At 52.0% G+C, this 26670-nt stretch overlaps 8 protein-coding genes across 8 annotated transcripts; 6 read left to right on the forward strand and 2 right to left on the reverse strand.

Annotated features, from left to right (window-relative positions):
- Nucleotides 1-7926: 7926 nt before the first annotated feature.
- Nucleotides 7927-8278, forward strand: J4E86_005804 (uncharacterized protein; the record flags this gene model as incomplete). Its single annotated transcript, XM_051446336.1, has 2 exons — nt 7927-8146; nt 8208-8278. 2 exons carry the CDS (start codon nt 7927-7929, stop codon nt 8276-8278), a joined length of 291 nt encoding a protein of 96 aa, XP_051303103.1.
- Nucleotides 8279-8808: 530 nt separating this feature from the next.
- Nucleotides 8809-9846, forward strand: J4E86_005805 (uncharacterized protein; the record flags this gene model as incomplete). Its single annotated transcript, XM_051446337.1, has 2 exons — nt 8809-9463; nt 9539-9846. 2 exons carry the CDS (start codon nt 8809-8811, stop codon nt 9844-9846), a joined length of 963 nt encoding a protein of 320 aa, XP_051303104.1.
- Nucleotides 9847-15050: 5204 nt separating this feature from the next.
- On the forward strand, nt 15051-17918 carry J4E86_005806 (uncharacterized protein; the record flags this gene model as incomplete). Its single annotated transcript, XM_051446338.1, has 2 exons — nt 15051-15579; nt 15826-17918. The coding sequence occupies 2 exons, from the start codon at nt 15051-15053 to the stop codon at nt 17916-17918; spliced, it is 2622 nt and encodes an 873-aa protein (XP_051303105.1).
- A 2265-nt stretch (nt 17919-20183) lies between these two features.
- J4E86_005807 (uncharacterized protein) lies at nt 20184-20433 on the forward strand (the record flags this gene model as incomplete). The annotated part of the gene is made up of 2 exons (XM_051446339.1): nt 20184-20216; nt 20269-20433. 2 exons carry the CDS (start codon nt 20184-20186, stop codon nt 20431-20433), a joined length of 198 nt encoding a protein of 65 aa, XP_051303106.1.
- A 1222-nt stretch (nt 20434-21655) lies between these two features.
- Nucleotides 21656-22687, reverse strand: J4E86_005808 (uncharacterized protein; the record flags this gene model as incomplete). Its single annotated transcript, XM_051446340.1, has 2 exons — nt 21656-22146; nt 22198-22687. The coding sequence occupies 2 exons, from the start codon at nt 22685-22687 to the stop codon at nt 21656-21658; spliced, it is 981 nt and encodes a 326-aa protein (XP_051303107.1).
- A 442-nt stretch (nt 22688-23129) lies between these two features.
- Nucleotides 23130-23428, forward strand: J4E86_005809 (uncharacterized protein; the record flags this gene model as incomplete). The annotated part of the gene is made up of 2 exons (XM_051446341.1): nt 23130-23228; nt 23273-23428. 2 exons carry the CDS (start codon nt 23130-23132, stop codon nt 23426-23428), a joined length of 255 nt encoding a protein of 84 aa, XP_051303108.1.
- A 278-nt stretch (nt 23429-23706) lies between these two features.
- J4E86_005810 (uncharacterized protein) lies at nt 23707-24500 on the reverse strand (the record flags this gene model as incomplete). Its single annotated transcript, XM_051446342.1, has 2 exons — nt 23707-23747; nt 23798-24500. 2 exons carry the CDS (start codon nt 24498-24500, stop codon nt 23707-23709), a joined length of 744 nt encoding a protein of 247 aa, XP_051303109.1.
- A 797-nt stretch (nt 24501-25297) lies between these two features.
- Nucleotides 25298-26179, forward strand: J4E86_005811 (uncharacterized protein; the record flags this gene model as incomplete). The annotated part of the gene is made up of 2 exons (XM_051446343.1): nt 25298-25745; nt 25776-26179. 2 exons carry the CDS (start codon nt 25298-25300, stop codon nt 26177-26179), a joined length of 852 nt encoding a protein of 283 aa, XP_051303110.1.
- Nucleotides 26180-26670: the final 491 nt, after the last annotated feature.

Consider the following 26670-nt stretch of genomic DNA (forward strand, 5'->3'; position numbering starts at 1 on the left):
AAAGAAAAAGTGGGAGATGTGCTCGAGTGTCGGATCGACCTGGCACCCGTTCCCTGTAGGCGGTCATGGCGCGGTTGACCAGTTGCGGAGCAATATCAAGACAGTCAAGGCGTCATTCCGGGAGGCTGCTGTTGGCCCCGAAATGTGTAATCATGGGCCACTGGAGGGTGAATTGTCGGGCTAAAATTAGACGTGCTGGTATATTGCCTGCGGCACGTGTGCATCTGAACAGGCATGGTGCAATAAGCAGAGCATTTGATACCCTGCTCAACTCAATCTCTCTGACGCCAGACCCGGCGCACCGTCGTCGTACATTCTGCCTAGATGGGTGGATCTCCACGTGGAAGTGCATATTCGGTCCATTTTGCGCGCGTCTGGTGCCGTCTTTTGGGTCTTGGAATCTCCGTCGCTGCAGCGTGTGTCGCAGGCAGCGGCGTCGAGCGTCCAGCCTCTGCGGAAGCACAAGGCGCCGGCGGCTTCGCGTGACAGCTGCTGCACGATGTCGACGCATCGTGGAGGTGCTCGCGAGGCGTCGACGGTGCATCTGGCGGATGCTGTGTCGTCGAAGCCTTTCCCAGCGGCCTGGTTTCGCCAGTTGGCGGAGTGGCGGAATGACATGGCTACAAGGAACTGGGGACGACTCCGCGGTCGATCGGGCTCTCGGTTGTCTGCAAGCCAGGCCGTGTGGTAGTTGGGCTGATGCCACAGACCATTGTTTTGGGGCAGCCGCTGCGAAGCCATGCCCGTTGCGCTGCGGTGCAGGGCCAAGGCCCAGCAGAGATCTCGTAGCCGCAGCCGATGGCCGGCTCCTTCAGCGCCCTCAGCGCCCGCAGCGAACTGGAGAGGCTGGTTCGGTGGCTTGCTGCTTCTCCCCGTCTCGGGTCGCGGTAGGCGTCACAACGTGGACAGCCCTGGCCATGTGTCTGCTTCCGATGGAGCCAGGATGCCGAGCGCTGACAGCTGCTGCGCGACAGAAGGTGCAGAAGGAAGCAGAAGGAAACCCGTCACATTGCATCAAGCGCTCCCTTTCATCTCAGCGTGTTTTGTCCCAAGTAACGGGGTGGGCATTTTCGTGTCATCCATGGCGCGCCTGCCCAATCACCCCAGGCCGTAAGCGAGGCCTCCGCGAAGGGCAGTCGCGATCTGAAGCTGACCGGTGGTGCCTTCCTATTGCGCTTGCACCTCACTCGAGTAGAAACATGCGGCATTCACTCCTCACCTACGGCACGCGCCCTAACCCCATTGCAGAAAGCCATGCGTCGACAGCATCTAAGCAGCCGCCGGGATCGCCGTCTGGCATGGCTATCCCAGCGCCCCAGCTGCAAATTATCCCCTCTACCGGTTCTGCACGCTTCGCTGATCTAAACGACACGCTATACGTGCGTACGGTACCCTCCAACCCCACCCCATCGTCATCATCTCAGCCTTGCCAGCTCAATCTCCGCCCAGGTGCCAGCTAGATGACGCCGGCTGCTGTGATCCCACGGTACTTGGTACGTCGCCGCGTGACCAGCGACGCCAGACTTGCCCTGCACCGCACCGGCCGTGTCTACCAAACACCAGTCCAGACCATCAACGTCCGCGGCGGTCACCTCCGCCAGTGTGGCCGCGCTAAGATCTCGCCCGTTCGACTTTACAGATCTCAGCACAAGCGTCTCAGGCGTTCGGAGTGCCCGTGGCCCACATTCTTGGCTTCGTCACTCGCGGGCTGCAAAGTCTAATCAGCGCACCGACTCGACTAGCGCAGACATCGTGCCCCTTCCCCGTCACGGCCCAGCCCTGGGACGGAAGTCCTGGTCCTCTAACCGACGAGGCCCACCCGCACGCCTGGGACCGTCTCTCCCCACCACCCAATCCGATCGAATTACCTTTCGCTCTCGCACTCTGTTCCATCAAACCGTCGGCTACCGACCACGGCCGCCGCGTTTGGAGCCGCATTTAGTCATTACCCACGCTGTGCGGCACAGTTGCGGCATCAATTCTCCTCGTCACTAAGAGTAAACTCTGTCTCTCTTGCACATTCCAGTGTCTTGAACCTACCAAGACTACTACATGCGCCGTCGTCTTGTCGCATCCTCATTGATTCCTCATCGTACATCCCGTACAAGGTTTACCAATCGGGGATGTGCACATCCGCCCACGTCGGCAATATTTGACCGGCCGCGACTCGCACCAAGTTCATCGTGATCTGAAATGACATCTTATGCACCCCACGTTATCAGAGTTTACAGGTTTGTGTTTGGGCTCGGCACCTTCTCCTGCGTGCTGCAGCCGTCAGCGCAGCCTTCCCAAACTCTACTACGCACATCCCAGCACCGCTAGGCCTCCTTGACTCGCCAAACCCTGCCCTACACGGTGTGCTCAACGCAACTCTGCGTCAAAGCACGTTTGGGCTGCCCCCCATCACAGCGCTCCTGTCTAATTACCAGTTCGTGCCATCGCAGCATGATTTGTCTTCATCATGTTCCCCGCCTACGCTAATCGCAGCTGGCCATCCTTCAACGTCTGGAGCCTCAGCCGCCCAGCTGGCCTCGCTCAACCCGACCTCGCTCTATCGCTGTCAATATTCTCCGTTAGCGCTCTATCCCCATCTCCCCGAGCATAACACCGCAGAAGACTGTTTTGTTAAGAAATGCGTCCGTGCTGCGGGTATTGAGGCCGTCTTTGGCCTGCACGACTGTACCTGCGTCTGTGATATACAGTAAAGCACAAGTCTGTGTGGCGCCGCCATCATCTACACTCCACATCGATGATCCCGTTGATCGTCCCCAGGAGCGTTGTGCTTTGCCTGGATGAGCGCGCCAGAGGTCGTGTCCGCTAGGCCCGACGCCCAGCGCCCGCAAAGCCATCCCGTCTAGAGGTGCGCCACGCATCCATGATGCACGCAGGGAACACCGTTGTCGAGGTTTTCCTTTGTTCGGGGCATGGCCTACTTTTGTCCTAAGCTGCTGCCGTTGGAGGCTTTCGTCCCCAGGCCCCGAGGGTCCAGCCAGAGCAGACCCTCCATGACTCGTCCCTGCCCGCGCGCTTCTTTCATCAAATCGAACGAGCATACGATAAGCTGTTCACGGAAGAACCCACTGATGCTATGTTCCAGGCGCTGACTCGATTTTGACTGTCAACCAACACTGACGTGCGCACATTGAACGCGATTCGCTCTCTCGTACACCTGCCCTCGTTGCGAGCGCACCAGCCACTAAGAAGGATCTATTCAATTATTCTCGCTTGTCCGCGCGTAAACATTGGTGGATAACTTCTGAATTGGAGAAGCGCCAATGATGTGGGCCGATGTTCGCAAGCACGGAAACCTGCTTCCTATGCTCACGCATTTTTTCTTTGCATGTTACAAGCCAATCATGGATCATCCACCTCCAGCATGTTTCACTCTCTATCTTCAATCGAGGGGCATAGGTACAATCGTTTTACGTGTCCAATATCCATTACCGCGCGTGCTACTCAATGGGGGACCCATCTCGCTTAGCGATACGAGAAAACATCAGACCATAGTGGCCTTGTGCTACAGCACCTGTCTGCATGCAAAGTGTTCTCGTCAGGCCCAATCACACCTTTCTTTACTTTTTCTCGACTGCTTTTACCGTCCTGCAATCTTCTGGCCCCCCCTCAACAACAAAACGTCCTGGTTCGCAGACTCGCAATTCGTCCGATGCGGACTGAACAGCATACACCAACTGCAAGACATCTGTCTGATCGTCGTCAAAAAGCACCAGAAGATCCACCGGCTATCTCGTGATCCTCGAATGAGATTACCGAGATCTCTTCCTGGAATGTCAAGGTCACACAACGATGCAGATATAACAAGATGACCTTCTATCACACGACGTCAAGCTCCCTACTACCAGTCTTGTCGCTGATGCTTACTGCAGCTTACGCTCCTTCGTGCATCCACTTGACAGCGTAAGCACTCCCGTCTGACAGCCATCTCTGGTACGGCAGTAAGGGAGATGCGGCTATCTTTGGCCTGCCTTAGCCTGGTGTGCTTGATGGTAGTGTGGCTTGCCTGACTGCAAAATGCATTCGTCGTCAAGCATCGAACATAGAGATCGCCAAGGGACGGCTCGCGCGCGATTGGGGAGTGTGTACTGCGGGGCGAAACTGGTCGTGAGAGAGGGCGCTTCCCGTGTGCACTCCAACTGAAGGCTTCGCTCGAACTACTGCGCTTAACTGTTGGGTCTGTCACCTGTCAAGCGTATCGACGGGTTGTGGTTTTGTTCTGCATTCGACCAACTATAGTCACGGGCGGCAAGAAGCTTGAAATGCTAGTGTTTGCTGTGATGGCGGGCCCCTGACAGCTGATGAGGGCCTCCGTATTGACCGGACACGGCGCCTCACCCTTTGGCAGGGGCGTACATACCGATGGGCCTCCAGAGGCGGCTCATACTGAGACTATGTCTCTTCTTACAGACCGGATGCGTGAGTTTCCTTCTGACCGATCACGTACATCTTCGGCCGTCTCTACGAGATGCGTCCTGTTCGCTAGTCTTTATCATCATCGTATCACACATGTACTCAGCTTACCCTGCCTCAAGACGGAGTTCGGATGCTTCGATGCACACATGTCCTCCTTCCAGAAACAGGTGCATATCTTGAATTGCCAATATGTCAATAGACGGACTTCATTGTCTGACTGATCTAGCACTTGATCACTAAACGTTGCCTCATTACAACATCTCCGGACATGTCACGTTGCTTCAGAACAAGTCCTCAGCCATCCGTGCATTATACCTCTTCTGAATCCATGCGTTATACTATTGACAAGCTCCGTATTACTACGTCACTAACTTCGTTTTCTCGGCCTCAAGACTACCCAGACTTCTCAGCCTCGATTGCGGAGAAGCAAGAAGGAAATCAGCAAGTGTGCATGAAAGCTCCCACCAACACCCCTCTCGGTAAACGCCACGGGCCCAACCTCAAGCTTCCGTCAGGTTGGTGTGTCGGGGTCGGAGCGTCCCTTCCACCGTCACCGTGCCTTTCCACTAGCACACGCCACAAGCTCGCCGGATGGCAACATCATAGCGACTGTCCATGCGTATATCCTCCGATGCCAAAGCTATGTGATGGTGTATGCGCATGGATAGCTGTGTTTATGCGCATGAGTTTGGGGTACGTCATAGGGTGTGTTTTTGTGCTTTTCGTGAATTATGGGAATGTGGGATCGAGATCTCGAAGATGGTGTTTGTAAATGATGTAACATGAAAACGACATGGGTAAAACCACAAAACTGGACAGAAACATTAGCCCTGGACTCGCGATTTGAAAATGCTAGGACCTTTGATTGCGCGAATCTCATCTTCCTGTTTGTTGACGCTTTCGCAACTCTAGACTGCTCAACAGGCATTCAACCATGTTTTCGTGACAATATGGGTCTTGTTTAGATATGTTTATCCCGTTGAATTAAACAAAGTGGTCGTGATTAGCACGACCTCTGTCATGGTATTTGGAAGGAGAAACCTCGGAAAGTCATGAGGAGGAATATTGTGGATTTTGAGAAGTCCGTGGGTCTGCTTGCGCGAGCGCACACATCTTCAAAGTCGAAATAATTTTGAGAAGTCGGGGCAGACGAAGCAGCAACATGAAGTCTTTGATCGTGGTTTTTGGTAAAGCCGACTGCACAAGAAGGGATAGGGAGGAGAAACCTTCCAGGTTGGGGAGGTGTTTATATGCACTACAAGCTCGCAACACCATGTTCTTCCTCAGAATTTTGAGACATGCTAGCATGAGTTGCTCGACGAGAGGAGGAACCATCAATTCATCGTACGCCTGTTTCGGTGGCCTTCATCTCGCAAAGACATGATATTCGCTCGTAAGGCTTTGAGTGTGGATGTTTGCGGTGTCTTTATCTCGACCGAGGACATGGAGCTCTGCCGTGTTCGTTTTGAAGTTGATTGAAGCATCTCAAAAGCATGATATCTCTGTGAAACAGTATGGTCCTTTCGTCTGCAGACTGGACACATACAAGTTGAGTGGAACAATTTTGAGAATTTCCGGGGAAGGAAGAACATCACATGGCTTTTACATCTTTTTGGAGAAGAATGGTAGTAGATGGTGTAATGAATAACAGAGAGAAAGCTTGGGGTAGAGTTAATATATTGGCTCAGCAACGCTAGCTAGTGCTCATGTATTCGCAGAACAATCGGCAGGACACAGAGGTCTTGGATCATTGTTTTGGAGTAGTACAGGGAGGAGGACATGTAGTCTTTTCGACCGAATTTTGGAAGTAAGAAGCTTTTAGTGGTATTGTAATGAACCAGAATGATGGAAGGACTGGAACAGTGATTTTATATTGGAGCCGTCATTCCGGAGCATTTTGAGGTCAAGCGATGGTCGAGACGCTCCCATGAATTCTGCATACGCGAGTTTTGATGTCTCGGGGGCGAAGGAACATGAACTCGAAATCCTCAAATTTTGGAGAGAGGTAGCAGAGACTGAGATGCGAGGAGAATGTATCATTGAGAGAAAGGTTTTGTGCTCCGAGAGGATGTTGCGCTAGTTGCATGTCGTTGGCATGGTGGTCAAGTACGTTGATTGGACTGCTCCAATTTGAATGCCATTTCATCTTAAACTTTTCGCAGACGTATTCGCAGTACGCAATGCTCGCTCATAATTGAACCTGTAACTCATATTTCCACAATGCTCACCTTCAAGACAAGACCACCAACTCAACCGCGTGACACCCTCGATGACTCCCTTCCTCCCACCTCCACTCTTCCGATGTCACCCGTCCAATCCAAAAACCAGGTCCCCCCTCCCAGCCCAACCTTCCTCGTACAGCCTACCGTACCCATACCCCCAAATCTCATACCAAACATCGCATCTAAATGCTCCATTCAACCGCCACCCACTACCCATCATCTCCGACCCAAGACACCAATCGGAGTCCACGGCCCACCCCTCACACAAACCCGTTGCCTCACTTCCACCACCTGCCTCCACCGTACCACCTCGCACCCAGTACGCTCATATCTCGTGAAACCGTGGCCGCCTTCGTGGACTCATGCATAACACCACACCAGACTTGATGGACGATACGGAGTGAAGTGGCACGAGATCGTTTGTGTTACCATCGGTCAGGATCGCTGGGAATGGTGGGAAGTACTAGAGTAGGAGGCGCTGGCGCTGACGCATATGCCGGAAGCGGTGGAAACATGCGTCTTTTGTGTATGTGTATGTGGGTGGGTGGTGCAATGTGTTTCGTCGTGTTGCTTTTGCTTTTTAGGTGAGGGTGGTGCGAGATATATTGCATGGTAGGACGAGATTTCGGGGGATGGCTGAGCCACTCCGAGGAGCGATGGAGCTTGTAAAAGGGTCATGACGATGTAATTGTAGATTCGTTAGTTGAGAGTGTAGTCGTTTCTTGTAGTCGTGGTTCCATGACCTGAGTAGCTGTGACGTTTCGTTGATGCTCGCGATAAGATTGAAGCGTCCAGAATGCTAATTGTATGCGCCGGTAGTCCTAGTGTAGCTGGAAAGCTTGCCTTCCAGAGGGCCAACACAATAGCCAACAGCTTACACTACCACGCGGTATCTTTGGTAGGCCATGTGAGGCCCCTATAGAACTTGTAGTGCTGTGAATCGGCGAAAGGTGTTAGACGCTGACGCAGTATAACGCTCGTTCGTACCACCGCATTGAGCTATCGTCGGTAGCATCCTTCCGTATGTTTAACGACACCAACGGCATCGGAGACATATACTCGGCGGAAAGCGGATTCGGAGACTTCTTCCCATCTAGCCTACTTCTTCGCCCACCGATAGCTCCCGTCTAGCAATGACAAAAATCCGCGCCGGTCTTCCTCTCGTACCTATATCAAACAAAGTATATGTAGCATTGCGCTTCATTCTGAGGATCAACTTACCCTACTCAACAGCTACACTTCAACCCCACCTTTTGCACGACCAACACCATCAACCATGACCGAATCCTCACCTACCAAACCTCCTCTTCCAGCGTTCGACCCGCAGAATTGTCAGACGTACGCAGCGAGTTGCCACTGCGGTAGCGTACAGTACTCGGTTTTGCTCTCGCCGCCGCTGGCCCAGTGGAAGGTTGTATCGTGCAACTGCAGTATCTGCACGCGCAACGGCTACTTGCTCGTGTACCCCGAACGGTCGCAGCTACAAGTAAAGAGCGGTGAGGACATGTTGAGAGACTACTCCTTTGGTGTCAAGAGGGTTCTGCATAGGTTCTGTAGTAGGTGTGGGAGCGCAGTCTGGCTTGATCCTAGGATGGGCGAGTTTGGAGAAGCGCCGCCAGATCTGCTAGGGATGAATGTATGTGGTGTCCGTCCATGAGGGTGTCAACGCGGAGGCTTCGAGGCTGACCAGAGCAGGTTCGCATGTTTCATGGTGTTAAGGCGGAGGAGTTGGACATTGTCCATGTTGAGGATCGGAACCCATGAGGGTTAACACATGGGGTGGATGTGCGGTATCAGAATCTACGCCGCGGGATAAACGAAGACATGCATACTCTTGGGCGCGCAAGATTTTCTACGCGAAGCGCAGCTATTCGCGATGTGTTCTGATCGGAGTGAACCATGGCAAGACGCGTGAAGGCCTCAAGAGTGACAGTATGGAGAGTGCTCGCGGTGCAGGCATCGTCGCGTTCACAGCCCGAAAACGACGCGCACTTGGTGATGGTGTTGATAAGGCAGGACGCGAAGTCCAGGTGTTCGCCAATGCCAAGCCGCTAACCTTCAGCCTCGGTGAAGTGATCCCTGCCACCAACTCGCGATATCTCCATTATCGAAGCCTCCCAGATCTCTCAACAATTGCTACCTGTAGCCGGCGGTCAGCATGTCACGAGCGCGCATTGTTCTCAGTCGCGCGGCTTTGACATCATCTTGCCAATCCGCCAGCCGAACCTTCCGCTCCTCCAGCTACCATGCGCATCGCGATGTTCCCCTCCCCCTCCAATCCCGCATCCGCTGGTCATACTTCTGGTACGCCAGCATACTCGCACTCGGCATCACAACTGGTCTAGGTGCTCGCCACTTTGCCGCGCCTCTCGGTCTTCCAGAGCCCGGTTCAAGAGAAGACGAGATCATCCTCGACTCTCTGCGGCGCGACATCGATGCTCTCGAGATCGTACAATCCTTGCGCTCTCAGTCATACAACCTACATACCGACACAGCGCTCCGGTCAGGACCGGGAATAACGTCATCTCCTGGGTCAAGTCGGAAGATATCAGCGTACAAAGGGTGGCTCGAGCTGGATCTGGACTTTGGGAGAGAGAATGAAGGCAAGAAAGGCATCTTGGGCGTCATGAGTGGCACGCGGGGATTGGGTGTACAAAGAGCATTTTGGAGTGCAGAGACAAGAGAGATGGTGGCTGTGGTCTGGATAGGAGGAGGAATGAGTGGTTGGCCGGGTGTTGCGCATGGCGGGGCTATCGCAACCATCTTTGAAGAGATCATGGCGAGGATGGTCAGAGGGCCAGATGGCATTGTGGGTGCGTATACTTCTCAAGTACCTACAGGGAGTACGCTCATGCTGACACTGAGAATAGAACCAGTCCACCGTCCAGACTCTCTCAGCCTAACCTACGCCAAACCGACCTACAGCCTCGACTTCTACGTCCTCCGTGCCTCCTTCTCGAAACCTGACCTCCCTCAATCCGAGCCGCCGCCAGAACCCGAAGCGGAACCTACAAAGAGCTGGTTGGGGTGGTTGTCGCCGCAGAAGGACCTGACGAAGAAGATCGACGCGTCGAGACAGAAGCAGGAGATTGTTGCGACGCTGGAGAGTGTCGGCGGGGACCTTTGTGTTAAGGCCAAGGGCACGTTCAATGGAAGTAGCCCGGTTGTCCGAGGGATTGAGGTGGCCGCGTACTAGTGATGAGATCAGAGAAGGCCCTAGATTGACGGGAGGGAGACTTGATGGGATATTTGAGAATCGACACGAGAGCTGGGATACCCAATAGCGAAATGATCAGATCAAACAGGTTTTAAGAAATGGCACGATACCTGGGCTCGCGCGTCTGACAAAGCAAGAAACATCGCTCCTTGCTGTAGAAAGAGGCGAATGTCGCTGGCTTGGGTAGATAGAAAGCTTAAGGTTACTATCTATAGTAAAGTAGTCCTAAATCTAATATATTAACTTCTGTTTGCGTAGGACTGTAAAGTAACCGCTAATCTAAACGGTAATAAAGAATTATGTGCGAAGGAAGAAGAGTAAGCGCTTATGCAAAGGCAGCCATGCAGGTGCGAGTAGAACTTTCCAAATGGTTGAACTATTATTGGCAAGCGCCCATCAACTAAGCCCTAGTAAGCCCTAAAACTCTTCGGGATACCGGGGTGCGACTGAGTCATAAACTCAGTCGCGTCGCCGTTACCCTCAACTGGCGCACTACACGACGAGCTATCAACTTCACAATAACGCTAGATACGCGTCGCGTCCCTTCCATCCAATACCCACGCTACACCACGAGATTTCGAGGAGGTACGATGGGTCCACGTATCTTCTATCGCGTCGAAGACGAAGATTCTCGCGCCCGCTACATCAAACGACAGGGTATAATTGCAGAGGACAGAGATACCTCGGTTGATTTCAGAAAGAAGGGAGATGCTTTGCTAGACCAGATTGCGCAACATCTCGATTGGAGCAACAGACATCCTACGCCATTCATTTCAACGTATTGTGACGAGTGGGTAGCGTGGAGAGAAGCAGAGCGGCGAGTGACTGCAGGAAAGAGCGGCGTGAAGATCTACAAGATTGATACGGGTACTAGAAAAGAGCGCACGGAGTATCGTAACATCCGACTTCTTGCTGAGAGCCTGGACTATTACATTCCCTTCGATGCATGGAACAACTCGAAGCACGAATACGTCTTCCTCTATCGCATTCCGGACAGCGTGGTTGTAGGATGGGAAGACCTGTCAATGTCTACAATATCGTGAACGAGAGAGCTATAAGGTGCAGATTGTAGTTAGAAGCATGTCGACCGTGTTCGTTAGATCTACGAATGAGCAGATTGCTGTTTCGTCTTATGTGAATTTGCTATGACGAAGACAAGTGTTCTAGATGTCAACAAGATAAGGTTAGCTATTTAACTACCAGGTAACAGGGAGAGTAGCTAACGCGCCCCCATAGCGTAGAGGAGGTTTTATGTAATAATTGTTGAAGAGGAGAATAATGTCTCTAGATAAGGTAGCTTCTTGCTATACATCACCACTACGCGGCTAATCCTCATTTTTCACGAACATGAACAATCCAAAACTCCTTACGACTAATCGTTGGTCGTATGACCGTGCAACAATTATACCACCAAGTTGTGCTCTATCTTAGCTTGTGTCCTCCCCCTCACATTGAATATTCATTCAACATGCTGAGAGTAGAGCTCGCTGCATCGGTGCTAGTGGGCTCGAAATATGGGAACGCGGTGGGCTTGATTAGTTTAACGAAGAGAAAACAGCGAGCTTCGGAGCTCGAGCGCGTGGTAATGCTATATTTCTAAGATACGGGAGGTAACGATAGTATAGCCAGTCTAGACTGTGTTGGTCCAGGCTACCGACCTCAGAATTCTTGTCAAATATGCCCACATGAGGCAATCTGTCATCAAAAAAAAAAGCGTATTGTTCTTCAAGTGTTCGCTCCTGGTCAGCGGAATTCGAGCAATTGCGGATCCTGGCGGATCTCAAGCCCTGCATCGAGTACCAAATCTTCCCTATAACAGTCTCCTACTAGTTCATAATGTTGGTCAACAGGTCTTACCACAAATGGAACAGCACACCCCGCAAGAAAACATATGCGATCGGTCGGCCTTGTGTGCTCAGGTACCCAGGCCAGATACTTTTGCTTTGTAACGCAGAATTTCCGGCCAGCTGATAGCTCATAGAATCTGCTTTCGTACATCCTGTCATAAGAACCTGGTTTACCGTAACTCCGCAGAAGGCTGGGGTGATAGTGTGCTTGTCCCACTAAGCTTTTATACACACCAAATAATGCCTGAAGTCCCTTCATGTAGTGACTAGCCAATGTATCCGTTTCTTCGAGACGTACACCAAATGCAATCGCACGGCAAAGTCTTTCAAAGCGGACGTTCTCAATTGAGGGTGGAAGAATCGACATAGCTACCACATAACACATGGATATCCAATTCATCATATCTTTGGCCGACTTCCGGATGTTTGCGCCAGTTCCGAGCATTGCCGGCCAAGTCGGATCCATATATGGCTTTGAATTGATAATCACAGTAGGCTCGTCCAAGATTATCCCTGATATGTACAACACCTAGAGAGTTAATTCTGTTGTATAAAAAGCCAACGGGTAAACTCACTTTGTCTTTGACAGTAGCATGATGATAATGATGTGTAAAAGTTGCAGTGCCTGTGTAGTAACGCGTCAAGGGAACGAAGTTGAATCCGATAGGCTTCCAGTCCGGCACCCAGCTCGGTAGATTTGATGATCCTGGGGAGCAGAATTTGCAAGCTAAAAATCTGCTGACTCTTTGCAGGTTGTTCCACTCAACTTGGTGCGACGGCTGGAAGATACTTCCAATCCACTTTATCCTAGGGACTGGTATGTTGAGAGCCGCCACTGCAATCTCCGTATAGACTGTTGCTTCGCTCTTGCGGTAATTGATCATTTCCATCCCAACTGCTGTTTGTGTCGACAAGAGTGCAAAAACTCGGTCTCGAGGATCGGTGGCTTCAAGTTGTTGGCTCCTGCACCATATATCGAAAATTCGAGGGCCATCTTCCACTCCCATTTCACGGCCAAATTGATCCACTCCCAAAGCTAAAAGTCTCAAGATTGCTTTTCCAGTATCGCGAACATCTCTTCCGCGACACACAACTTCTCGAATCGCAACGCACACTCCTGTGGCGAATCCGCAATGCACTAGGAGTTTAGTTGGAATCTCCAGTGCACCGGACATAAAAACGGAATTCTTCGCGTTCGTAAACTCTTGTACAATCCAAACACGTCCAAACCATGGGCGACAAAAAAAAGAGGCCCATCCGGCCCAACCGCGATCAAAGGAAGAAAGGTTCATCTCTTCCAGAGTCTCCAATCTGCGCCGTTCCAAATCCAGCCGATGCGGATACCTTTTGGAAAAGCTTCTCATCATTTTAATTGCATCTCCATCGTAAATTTCCTCTTGTCCAAGCCAGAATATGACCTTTGCGGCGCGTCTGTAGATGTCTCTCATGATGGCCACTTGAAAGCTCTTTTCTTCGTCGTCCTTTTGGTTGATGCAGATGGCGTCTACCCACAGTAAGCAATCAAACCGCTGTTTCTGTAGTTGTGATAAGACACCCCAGAGATTGCGTGTAATCGACTTTGTATGCCCATTGCATATGATCTCGCATGGCGATGTTGCATCGCCCCAGACATATGAGAGCGCAGTGAATTGCGTTTTTGAGTCGAGGTCGAAAGTTTCGAGAGTGATCTGGATGCCTTCTTCGCTGGTTCCCGATTTGATGCGCAATAAGCGGATGGCTCGTCGGTGCGGCAGCAGCGAGTATAATGTGGCGTCTGGCATTTTGAAGTTGTCCCCATTCGTTTTATGCATATACTCTCAAAGGAAAACACAAGAGTATAGCTATATGGGACGACCGACTATTCAGCAAGGCAGCCGGTGAACTGACCGGATATCTCGTAGGCGAAGTGGCGTTCGTCTGCGTGACGGAATCTGGCGCCTGATTCGCCAACCAATATCTCAACAGAATCCTCCACTACGTCAATACACGAGTATCATAACCGAGAATCGATGCTGTTGGGGTTATCTAGTAATGTGAAGCAGATCACCCGACAACCAAATAGCCACGTCATTTCGCGAGCAGAGTGTGCTGCCTACTGCCCCACCACCACGTATATTTGGATAACTTAGCAACGACTCAACTCTTCGACCAATCCAACTGGATGGCATCCTGCGCTAGGATTTCCTGGGAATTCCCTCATCATGCGTCTTTTGTGTCTTGAGAACCATAACGAGTTTAGCTTCGAGGAAGTCGTTGGCAAAGATATTCTGCCGCATGCTACTTAGGTATTCATTCGCATACATGGGGAGCAGCTGACTGCGAGGTTACTTATGCAGACATAATAAATGGAACAGGGAAGAACAAATTCGGCTACATTAAGATCTGTCTTTGGAGGAAGCAAGCTGAGAAGAATGGTCTCCAATATTCTTGGATCAACACCTGCTGCATCGATAAGACAAGTAGCGATGAGCTGTCAGAGGCCATCAACTCTATATACTCCTAGTATGAGAAGGCGAACACCTGTTTCGTCTACTTGGAAGAGTTTTTGCCTGAGATAGAAATCTCTATAGACTCTATGGCTAAGGTCCGGTGGTACTTGCGGCGCAAAGGGGGGTCGAGGTGATGGGTCGGGTGATGGAAGAGGAGGCGATGGGCTCCGAAGGTTCCTACGACCTGAATACAGACACCGTCTCATGTCTTGTTGGCATGTTAACACATGCTTCTGGTACTGAATAATCGCATACGGCGGCACCTTCACCACGGCTGCCACAGTGGCGCGATGGATCGGCGCCAACGCAGGTCAAAAAGCTTAGCACATTGTATTTACTGCCCCTAAATCCTATGCATTGGCCGCGTACTTAGGTCTTGATATCGATGAATCGACTGGGGGTTACGTGAGTATATTCTGGGAATTCACCGCTCAAACAGGCGCTCTGTGACTATGAAGGGTTGCACTTGCTCTCTCGGAACGTGCTCGCCTGGTGGCTAGTGGCTCTTGCTTCATTCCACCTGCCAGTACCCGCCAGATCATGCTTGTGTGGTTCAACTCACATTCACCACTCTGTTTGCACTCTTCACGTCTCTCTCTCTCTCTCTCTCTCTCTCTCTCTCTCTCTCTCTCTCGCTGCTGTTGCCTAGGCCTCTGCGATGCTGCGTCTGGTCGCCGCACTCCACATCTGCACCCCGACATCCTGATCCGACTATCCTCGCTCTCCCCAACATTCGTTTCCCGCATCGCGGTCAATCACAAACTCCGCTCGTTCTACCGACGCCCCGAACCATACGTTTACAAACGACAACAAGACGTCGAGATCCGTTCTCACACGTCCAGGCGACATGTATCCACGAGGGTGCACTCAAGCTCTGTTGGTAGCCGGCCTGCTGCTCGCCACTCCAGTCGGCTCCGTCAACGTAGACGAAGACGGTACATGGGTGGTTGGAATCATCGATGGCGACAAATGGCAAGTCAGGGATGACAGACAGCCATCTCTCTACACTGCCGACTATGGCACCTGCCTAGGCAAGAGCGCCATCAACGTTACGCGATTCGACGCTGCCTACTACAAAAACAACATGACCATCATCTTCCACTTGGAAGGTGAGACTGGGCTCCGGAGAGAGGACATAATGATGAATATCGGCGTTTATGCGTACGGCGAGAGCCGATTCGACCTGACCTTCAACCCTTGCGACGCCAACATACTCAGCGCTTGTCCCGTCACAGCGGGCGTTCCGATTGAGGCGGCGGGCATCATACCAATCAATCAAGACGATGTCGCGGGGATTCCAGAAATCGCCCTGAGCATCCCCGACTTCGAAGGCCAGGCCATCCTGCGACTGTTCTCCAACTCCACACAGAACGAGGGTAAGTAGCCGCCACGAATAGCTCTCAAGATATCTTGCTAACTTATTACTAGTATGTAGCTCCCTTGCTATGCTTTGCCAACGCGGTGCTCAGACATCTTACTATTCGTATTCGTGCTAACAGCTTGACAGATCGGTTGTTTCGCGGCCCAGATCACCAACGGCTTCACATTCCAGCAGAAGAGCTCAGTGGGCTCAACGTTAGGGCTCTTCACTCTCATAGCCGTCGTTTCCTCTTTTGCTACAGCCGCCTACGGATCCAACGTCCTCGAGATGCGCAAGCATTACACCCATTCGCTGTCAGTGTCTGTGGTCTTCGCGGTATGGCACCACATCTTCTATAGCGGAGCGCTCTCGGTGAACTGGCCAAGCGTCCTCGTGGCCTTCTGGAGCAACTATGCCTGGGCTGGGGGCATGATCTACTCTGAGTCAATGCAGAACACGATCAACGATTTCATCGGCTCGAACAAAGGGAATACATCGCAAGTCGGTGCCGCAGGTACGGGCGAAAGTAATCCTCATCTAGGAGGAGGGGTCGACATTCACCAGATATACAAACGAGGCGTTCTTCCTCAGGGTCTGAATCTCCAAGCTGCCTTAGCAAAGCGCCGTCTCATCGACGCGAGCACCGGATTCAAATATTACGGGTTGCCTGTAAAGCCTGGACTGCCACTTCCAGGCAACTATTCTGGATTCGCTGGTACCCTTGCGACGGAACACATACCAGCAAGCAACGCCTTCATGACCGGACTGCTCTGGTTCTTGATCTTGATCGCATGCGGTGTTGTCTCTGTACTCTCCCTGAAAGCTGTCCTCGAAGGCTTAAGTAGCATACGCGCTGTCAGAAAGGACCGCCTCGCCTTTTTCCGAAGCCATTACCTTGCCTTTGCTCTGTCGACCATCCTGCGGACAATCTTCATCGGATTTTACATGCTTACATTCCTGGCCATGTTCCAGTTCTCCTACCTAGCTCTTTCCGGTCCTGTTGCAGTCGCTTGTGCCGCCTTCTTCGTCGTAGTATTTGGCATAGGCAGTATCGCCGCCTACGCTTGTTTCTCCAGACTTCGGATCGGCAAGTATGCCTCAGAGCCCGACCAACTAAACATAACCCAACGACGATTGCACAAGATCATTCCGTGGTTCAGTATATCCAGAAACAGCAAAGTTCCGCGCTCCGAAGACGATGTCTACATCGGTTCAGTTCCTTGGTGGACAATACACGCCACGGCGGATACCACATCAATCCATGATGACGAGCAGTACACGACAAAATTTGGCTGGCTCGCCTCCCGCTATAGGAAAACTCGTTGGTGGTTCTTTGTCATTTGGCTGTTCTACGAATTCGTTCGAGCATGCTTCCTTGCCGGCGCATCTACCCAGCCCTTCGTCCAGGTATTCGGTCTACTTGCCGTTGAGATTGTTGCCTTCATCGCCTTCATCATTCTTCGACCATTCGAAGGACAGCGCCTGAACGTTTTGGCCGTGTATCTTCTCGGCTTTAGCAAGATTACTACTACAGGTCTTTCGGCAGCCTTTGATACACGGTTTGGTGTCGCTCGTATCCCTACAACCGTTATTGGCATCATCATAATCGTCATTCAAGGTCTCTTGACGGTGGCCGTGATGGTTTTGATCCTGATCGGCGCTGTCTCAAGCTACCTGTCCATCTTGCGGGACCGCGAACGGATGGCGCCGTTGAGCTGGAACCCGATACGTGAGAAGTACTTTGCACATATCGACTTCGCAGTGCAAGATGCTCCGCGACCACGTGCGGTGTCGATGCACTCGATGCCAGAGTTACTGAAGACACCGTACTTTGAAGTGCGACATGTGAAGCGGATAGCCAAGGTTGAGGACGAGGATGACGAGTTCATGCGAGAGATTGACAGCGATCATGCGACGTCCGAACTCTTGCTGCCTGAGGAAAGTCACGATACTCCCACAGACCGGCCCACCCAACGGCACAGGAGTGCAACTCTCCAGTCGCAAGCATCTTACTCAAGTCTACCCAAGGCGGCTCGCCTGCATCGCCCCAACTGGAGCACAATGAGTCCCGGGCGCCACAGGGCTTTGAGCGAAGCTCATATGAAGACTCCCAAGCAAAGTCATGAGACGATCGATACGTATCCAAGTCCACTTGGCATTTGTACCAATCAACCCAATACACCAGCTCTTTCTTCTTCGGTGCTGTCGGACGCAGGCAATGTCGCCACCCCGGATAAGCAAGCGACCAGTCGACTGACATCGGTCTCGCGATCGGGCTCGAGGCCCAAACTGGAGATTAGGATCACCGAGGAGACTACTATACCTCCCATGCCGAAGCATAACAATGCAGACTAAGCTCGGAACCATACGAAGCAGCCATAGAACCAACATCAGCAGCAGCAGAGACCTATAAGCCGAGTACATCCTCACGCAACAGCTTTCGATCAGCTTACCCCAGTATGATACGACGGTATATGAAGACAGGTCAACCAAGAAAAAAACCGAACAGGCCTGCAGCCTACATCAACATGAAAACCTATGATATAGGTGACCTGGCATCGACGTATGCTCTTGACCTGTTTGGTTTTTTTCTTGTATGAGGCGAAGAGCTCAACGAATTCCCATAAACATCGCATCGATCATCGAACATCGCTTCGGCACATCTGTATTGGTCTTTCAACACAGCATCAGCAATGAATACCCATGATTCTTCGACAACAACCTATATACCCACAGCAACAAGCCGACGACATTTCCTTTTCCATTTTCCTCAGCAGCATGAAGTTAGCAGTATCTGCATGGCTTCGCGACGGGAGAAAGAGCATCTCGGCGCTTGATTTACGATGTTGGATACGGCATGTTTACGAAGTGTATGAACAACAAACAAAGCCGGAGAGTAGCTAGACGAAGGCAGAAGTGGCAATGCGCATAATGGAACAATGATGATGATGAAACATTGCGTCGCTGATGGTGGGCTATGCTACCTTTGATGAGGTTGGTGCATGCATGCGTGATGTGTGGTGTTGGCCGGTTAGACTCCACTTGTACCAACTTTTTTCCTCGAGCGTCGACCGGCGGCCCGCTCCTTCTGCGCAGAAGTCCGATGTCAGACATTGCGACGGCGCGTCACCAGCCACACCAGACCAAGGGACAACACCAGCGCTAAACCTTCTCACCGCATACATGGGTGCAAAACAATAAATCCTGAAACGCCCATGAGCCATGTCGGCTCCCAGCCGCTCTTGCTCAATCTTAATCTCCACGACAGAGGGACATGGAGATTGAAAGCAAGATTGCGGTTCTGGGCATCGAGGGTCCGATCCAAGATCGTGTTTTGGTGTTAATTCCGATGTGCCAGGTTAGCCGTGCTATTTCCAGCAGATGCCTTGGAAAGATGCCATGGCCTCCAAGCGATATGAGCATGCGACCGGGCAGTCTAGACCACGATTCTTGCTTGCAGTTGCTTGGAAAGACTAGCTCCCGCGGTACGGATGATAACATGGGTTTGCGAAAAGGTGGTGAGACGTTGAGACGAGAACCCATGTGGCCCGCGTGCCGTTGCCCTGTTTGCTGAGATTGCCTGACGGACTGATGTCAATATGGGTGGATGACCCACGCACGCGTGTTTGAGCTGTGGCGTCACCTCATCAGCGAGGCGAGAGAGCGGCTGGAGAAGAGGCAGCACGGGTTGGGTGGAGATTTGGAGCCGCTGTTGTTTGCAAGGATGCGGAAGAGAATTAGATGGGCCGCCACAGATGGCTACGTCACAGTTACGGACACGGACGACGCAGGCTGCACGACAGTTCTGGGAATCTTGCAACGGTGGAGCCATGCCGGATAAGAGCATCTGGGGTGATCAAATATGGGTGGATGATGGCTACAGGTGAGGAGAAGGAGGTGGGCGGGCAGGCGTGGTTGGCACGATAACGGTGGTCTGGCGTCGCACAACGTCGAGCAGCGGTAGTGTGGCCGCACCAAATCAGCAGCATGGGCTTATCGAAAGTCGGTCTACCTGCTTCAGGCGCTGCCATGGCAAAGTCATCGCGATCGTAAGAGGAGGGCATTGCGTTGCCCATGGGCCCAGCCACGCGCAGGCTGCGATCGCTACTGCATCAGGGACGGGCAGTGACGTCGGCGCTCTTTAAGGTTGTGGCGCGCGACCCACACCCGACGTCGACGTCGCAGGGCCAACCCTGTTTTGCGCGACTGCTTTCAGCGCGTCCGTCGCCCATCCTTGCCGCATCGGGCGGCTTGGTTGGCGCAAACCTGACTTTTCCCGCTGACGTTGCGAGCTTGGCTGTTTGCAGACGCAGCACAGTCACCTGCAGGAATGGAGTTTGAGTCGGGAAATTTCGTTACGCAGGCCAAAGATTGAGGTGAAGGATCTGGAGGACAAGGGGCACGGACGCTGCGTGACGTAGCCGTTGTGCAAGGGCGGTCGTTGTTCCGGCGCCTGGCTCGCGGCTGCTTATAAGTGAGAGGGCTCAAAGCCCTTTGTTGTGATACCACACTCTCCCCAAACCATACCATCTACCAAAGAACCTACGAACAGTCGCCTCTCTACCTCGAATCCTCCATCCACTACACCACCGAAACTTCCACCAGAACAACACCGCTATCATGGGTGCCGTAGTCTCTTGCATCAAGTCGGTCGTACGTACCCCTCACTTTCCTGCCTATACAAACTGTTCCTAACATTGTCTAGTTCCGCACCATCGGAAACTGCATCATGGCCATTGTCAACGCCATCGCTGCTGGTCTTAAGGCAATCATCAACGCCATCGTCTCCCTCTTCGGCATCATCATCAGCTGCCTCACCTGCGGACGCGGTGGCGGCCGAAAGAGGACAACGCATACTAGTAGAGTCTAGTGTGAACCCGTTTCCCACATGTCGCCGTACTGATCATTACTTCCCCTTGTGAAGGATGGCGCATGAGGAGATACGGGTACTACTAAGGCGCTATATCTACTACCCAATTACTACTACGACGACGAACTACGATCGCTCGACGGCCGTTACTTCTTCACTGCCAGGACCACATGACGATACGTTTACAACAACACATCGCCGACAACTCTTCGCAGAGGAACGGACGGAGCGCGATTGTCTCTTTTCGGACGAGAGAGTGTGGATGTTTATACCCTATACTATACACCCGGTATCGAGCAAGGAAGATGGATGCGGTAATGAACGAAACAGCAAGCATGGAGTTTGAGCGAACACTTTTTCCTTTTGTTTTGTACAGTCTGAGAGAGATGGATGCCAAAGGGTCGTGGAGAGGAAATCATTCTTGATCGATCACGGACCTGTCGCATAGATACCCCCAGCTTTCAATCAGACTTACTATAATACCCACACAACCGTCTTCTTCTGGTGACTGTTACTATTGCGACATTGTTGACGCGCTGACCCGTTACTCAAGGTAACAACAGGTTGCCCCCATCAACGTTACCCAAAGACGCTTTACTTGCCTACCACAGCGTACTGCACCACCGGCTCCCTAATTTACCCTTCGTCACCATGGTTGCCCTGTTGCATTTGCATTGTAGGACGTCGACAGCGCAGACGGTGGAAACAATAGCGTCTGCGCCACACATGCGTAGTGCATGCGCTTGCATGACGCCGTTGAAACGCTGTTGGCACGCTACAGGAACTTTCCTAAACTAAGACCACTTCAGCACTAAAGCTGAACGTCTGACTCTCTCATGTGGCAGTGGTGGTAGGAGGCTGCAGGTTAGACTCGAGCACATCAGTTTGCAATAACAACGGTGCTTGCCGCATCCTGGAATATTGTTCGCATTCAACAACAAAGCCGATTGTGTGATGTGTATGATGCAACTACAGGAGTTGGTAGAGTGTGCACGCGTTGTAGCATGTAGGTGTTCGGTAGGGCGACTGGAGTCATGGACAACTTGTCCTCATCGTGATATGTAGACAATAAGACTGATAACCCCAGTGAAGAATCCTGGGCGATTTCCTTGCACAACATTAGGACGACATCGTATCAATTGAAACCATCTCATCGATGCCTGTCATACTAACACCACACAGCCTACCCTCTCCCATCCCGTCATGTCTTTCCACGTTGAACCTACCCACCCCACCGCATAAACCCAAAGACAGCATTCAGCACAACCCCCATAACAACAGCAACCTGCCTCCTCCTCGTCCAAACCCCCTCCTCCCTAAAGCCCCATACCAGACTTCCCAACGGAAAAAAGAAGCCAGTCAGATACCCATACAGCATATCGTCCAACCCGCCTTCTTCGACCGCAAACCCCGCGCCCCAGCCCGCATCTGTGCCAGCACCACCAGCCCCCGCAGCGCCACCTGTAAGCGAAGCCGAGGGATCGTTGGCCGAAGAGTCCAGCCATCTGTCTTCCAAGACACGAATCTGTGCGGGCGTGGGCATAGTGTCAGGCGTATGCGTGAAGGACAGGTTCTGCGTAAACGTCGCCCTAAGAGAAGCGATTTCATCGCGGGTAAACCCCGAACTTAGCAACCTATCGAAGCCCTGAGCTTGCGGTACGGTATTCGCCGTATTCGTCGTAGCCGTCGAGCTACGTCTCCGTGCGTTGTGGTCTATAGTCGTACTGCTTGCGCGCCGTCCCGGTGTAGAATGGGAAGATGTACTATAATGCGACTTCAATGCTATCTCTGTGTTCTGGGCGAGTGTGGCTTCGCTGGCGAGTTCGGGGGCGGAGAGCGCGTCGCCGAGGGAACAGTGGATGTAGTATTTCTTTGCGGAGGGGGGTATGTCTGTTGTTGTGCCGTATTCGATCGCGGGCGTTTCTCGTAGGGGTTGTTTGCCTTTGCTCTTGCTGGCTTCGCCGGTACCGCTTCCCACTGCATCGCCATTTTTGGTGTTTCGAGGAGGCGGTGGGGGTGGTAATCGTAGGGATTTCGATAATGGCTCCGTGTCTGCGAGGACTTTGCCCGCGTAGATGAGGCGTAGGCGCGCCGAGGCATGTTCGGAGGGGAGGTGTTGGCGGATGAGCTGTTTGAGGGAGAGGGTCGCGATTGTTCGTGGGGTATTTATTGAGAGCGGGAGGTCCGGTACTGAGGCTGTGAAGCGTATGATGAGATAGATGAGTTGCTCGGGGAGAGCTGGCGCATTCGACATGGTGGATATGGAGGGCTGCGGCGGCTGCTTGGGGATTGAGGTGATCGTGGGCTATTGATTGGGGATATCGTATCTGTATGGGGTCATAACGGTCGTAGCCTCATCATTCGGAATGCTGTGGATGTCTGGTGGTGATCCTGCTGTTCGCGATGTTCGCGCTATCAATGCGACGCGGCAGCTCGCCCGGAGCTTAGCAGCGCTGAGGTCATTATATCCGAAGTGCATCCCCCCATGTTGACTGCCCCTCTTTAGCCATTCGCTACATCACCACTCCTCGCATCCTGATCAGTTGTTCGTACCGACTTGTTCTCAAGATGACGATCATTCACATTGTACTATTCGAGTGGAAGTCCACAGCTTCACCAGAACAGATCTCAGAAGTACCTCCATGTTGATCTAAACATACATCATTCATACTAATACATCATAGGCTTGCAGTCGTATGCTCGGCTTGAAAGACCAGTGCATTCATCCAACTTCCCAGAAGCCATACATCAAGTCCTTCTCAGGGGGCAAGAACAACAGCCCCGAAGGCCACAGTGTATGCAATGCGCCAAGCTACCTTACACCTGCTAACATGGACAGGGCAACTCAACCCATGGTTTCGTAGTCGAGTTCGAGAATGAAGAGGACCGCGACTACTACGTATACAAAGACCCTGCCCATCAGGAGTTCGTGAAGCTTGCTGGAGAGGTGGCGAATGGCGTGAAAGTCTTCGACTACGAGCCAGGGAAGATGTAAATATAGTGTCAATAACGAATGATGGATGCCACCGACACCCAATGGTTCGAGAGAATGTAGTCAGCTCGTGCAAGTGTTACGGTTTCCAGGAAACTACTGTTGCCGATCTTGCAATGGAAATATTTCGAGTCTGCATCGCATGTAGGTAGGAGAGCCAAGTAGCAATCGTGCTACCGGTGGTGGTAATGATATTCGAATTATGTCATATGTATGTGTAACGCCGAAGATGCAACGCCGGTAATGCTTCTATAAGGTATAGTGATTGAATCGTAAGGGTATCATGATACGCTGAAGGACTCGCCGCAACCGCACTGCTCCGCTAGAAGATGTTAGTCTTGGTCTCTCGTAGTACATTGTGTCGGTACTTACTGATGTTGGGGTTCTTGAAGATGAAACGCTCGTTCAGCTTGTCTTCCAGCCAGTCCATCTCGCTTCCAATAATGTTCAACAGGGCCTTGTTGTCGATCAGGACCTTGACGCCATCCTGCTCGACCTGCTCATCCAGGGGGCTTGGCTTGTCCACGTACTCCAAGTGATATGCCAGCCCTGAGCAGCCCTTTGCTTTTGTGCCAATCCGGATAAGCTTAGGCTCTGGTAGCTCAAGGAGTTCGCGGAGGTGTGATACTGCCGACTGTGATAGCTTGATGGTCGCCTTCCGTGGCCCGAAGTTGTAGCGACGCGGCCGTAACGGCTTGCTGGCACCCGCTGCCTGCTGTGGCTTCTGCGCTTCTCCTTCAGGTATGCTCACGTTCGGTTGCTCGGATGGTGTGGCTGGGATGTGCTCTTGCGGCGGTAGTTGTGGGGTCTTCGCATTGTTTGCCTCGGCTGCTCCACCAGCTATCGATGTGTCAGGTACGCCAGCATTCCTTGGTGGCGGCTGAGGGTATAGCGAAGAAGGGTGGTACGCAGTCGCCGTCTGCATCTGGCGCTTAGCTGACTGCCGATACGGTATCGACGAGGCGAAAGTGCGCGCGCATTGCGGGCATCTGCGGGGAGTAGCCGAGGGGGCGGCGAATCGTAGGAATGTCGAGCTGGAGCGCGCAAAGGCAGTTGTGGTTCGAGGCAGCGACATGATCAAAGGGCGAGATGTCCAAGGAGTGCTGCAAGTGGACTTGGTAAGGCGCGCGTGTTGAGTGAATAGATGACAAGGTACGGCTGGTGCATTGTCACCAAATTCGCCGAAGCCTATGTCATCCGCGGCGAATTCCGGGGCAATTTGACACGATTATAAAGCACGTGTTGATTGGCTGCCAATCTCCCGAAGCTTCGGAACTTCGGAATCTAAAGTCACACCATCATAAGCCCACCTCGAGAGTTCGCCTGGGCACCTTGTCTTCGAACAAGCCGCCGCAATGTAACCTTCCATTGTAATCCCTTCTACTATGTATGATCGTCCCAGAATTTCTCAACACTGGCGGCATGGCAGCCTCGCCAGTTTGCAGAACTATTCGGCACCCACAGCATAGCTTGGAAACCATCTACTCCGAGAACATTACACCTGGGTATCTGCGATTGCTCATCTCTGAGAGTGTCTAGTCTCATAGCTTATTGACGTTGCGCAATATGTAAGTGGCTCGTTCCGCTCTGCGTGATCGCAGTCAAGTCAATGGTAATCCTATTCCATGGTTTGGTGCTGCTTCGCCCGCGAACAACATAGGCCAACCACGGATCATAGCAACAAACCGATAACTGTGGTATCGAGCATTTCCAATGGGTCAGCCACATGAATGCAACAGCAAAATTTCAATGAGTATAAAACAGCGTCCTCGTCCTCATCGCCGCCTTCAACACCAGCGATACTGCACACAAGAAACAACGCCGCCCGAAGGACGAGTCTACCCTCTAAGCCCACAAATGGCCGCATCCACCATGAAAAATACAGATAAGTCTCTGTTGATGGCCTTACCAACCGAACTGCGCTGTTACATCTACGACTACTTCCCCGAGCGTGTTTTCAAACACGTGTTCCCCACGCCAGGTATCGGCACCTGGGCAGAACTTCGAATGCCGACCGCCCTACTTCAAGTGAACAAGACGATTCTCGTCGAGGCTCAACAACACTTGAGGACGAGGAATATGCAGAAGTCCCCTAAAGTTACAATCGGCCCAGTACCTAGGTCTGCCGCAAGGGAGGCTATGTTCACCTTAATATCAGACATCTTCCACGAGGCTAGGAGACAACGCAGTACATTGTTAGCCCAACCCCAGAAACCGGGGGACGATAACGGAACCAAACTCATCAGTCTCGTCCTCGCATCCTGGTACAACGAAATCATCCTGCCGCTACTCCTTCAGAACCCTAGCCTGGGCGATGATAGTAAGGTCTACAATCAAAGAGAGTGCACAGCCGAGGAACTGTATCCATTCGTGGGGCACACTTTGAGAAGAATGGAACGGAAAAGGACCTGCGAAATCAGCATACGTGTGTTGTTTCCCGACGACGAAGATGATGGCGACTTCGTGGGTTATATGATGTATGAATGGGAGATTGTGAAGGACATGACACGACTAGCGCTAAGCACCCGACCGGGGCCCCCACTGAAGGTTATACCTCTGCGTCGCCGTCACAGACATGAACTCAAGCGAGAAATGAAGATGTACTGGCAGATGGATTTTGAAATTCGAAAGATGGCTTCGAGCATTAAAATTGGAAAGCCAACGGCCCAGGATCTGATACTCTTCAGGATACCCAATCTGCAGACAGTCGAAGCCACTGACGAGCAACTGGTCTTCTCGCCGATAGCCAGTTGAATCGAGCTCAGTCGGTAACGAGAGAGCGGAGACCCAACTCGAAGATATACTCTAAATTACTCAAGTTCAATCAGAATCTCGAATCACAAGTCACCTTCACACATCTCGTACAAGCTCGATCACTCAGTAAGTCTTACTAGGAGCAGGTACACTTTGTGTCGCATTGGAAACAAATATTATTAAGCAAACTATATAGCTAGACGCCTACATTACCTTAGGAACTGCTCACTTCTTAACATTTGAGAGTATGTATGCAGCAAGATATCACATACCTTTTAGTTACCTTGCTTGCTTGCTTGCTTGGCCTATATAAGGTCTCTTTAGTACCACGTGTCCTGAAAAGAAACCACGTGAAATAATTTACGCGTTGTTGACCTTTGCTCCTGACAGCGAACGAGACCTTGGGATGCGACGGACTTTCTCATCGTCTTCGCCAGGCAGCGGCGCAGGGACCTCAATCAACACGCAACATCGCCAACATCACCATTCTA

The sequence above is a fragment of the Alternaria arbusti genome (assembly GCF_024043155.1).
Source record: "Alternaria arbusti strain BMP 1465 chromosome Unknown scaffold_6, whole genome shotgun sequence".
Taxonomy (NCBI): Eukaryota; Fungi; Ascomycota; class Dothideomycetes; order Pleosporales; family Pleosporaceae; genus Alternaria; species Alternaria arbusti.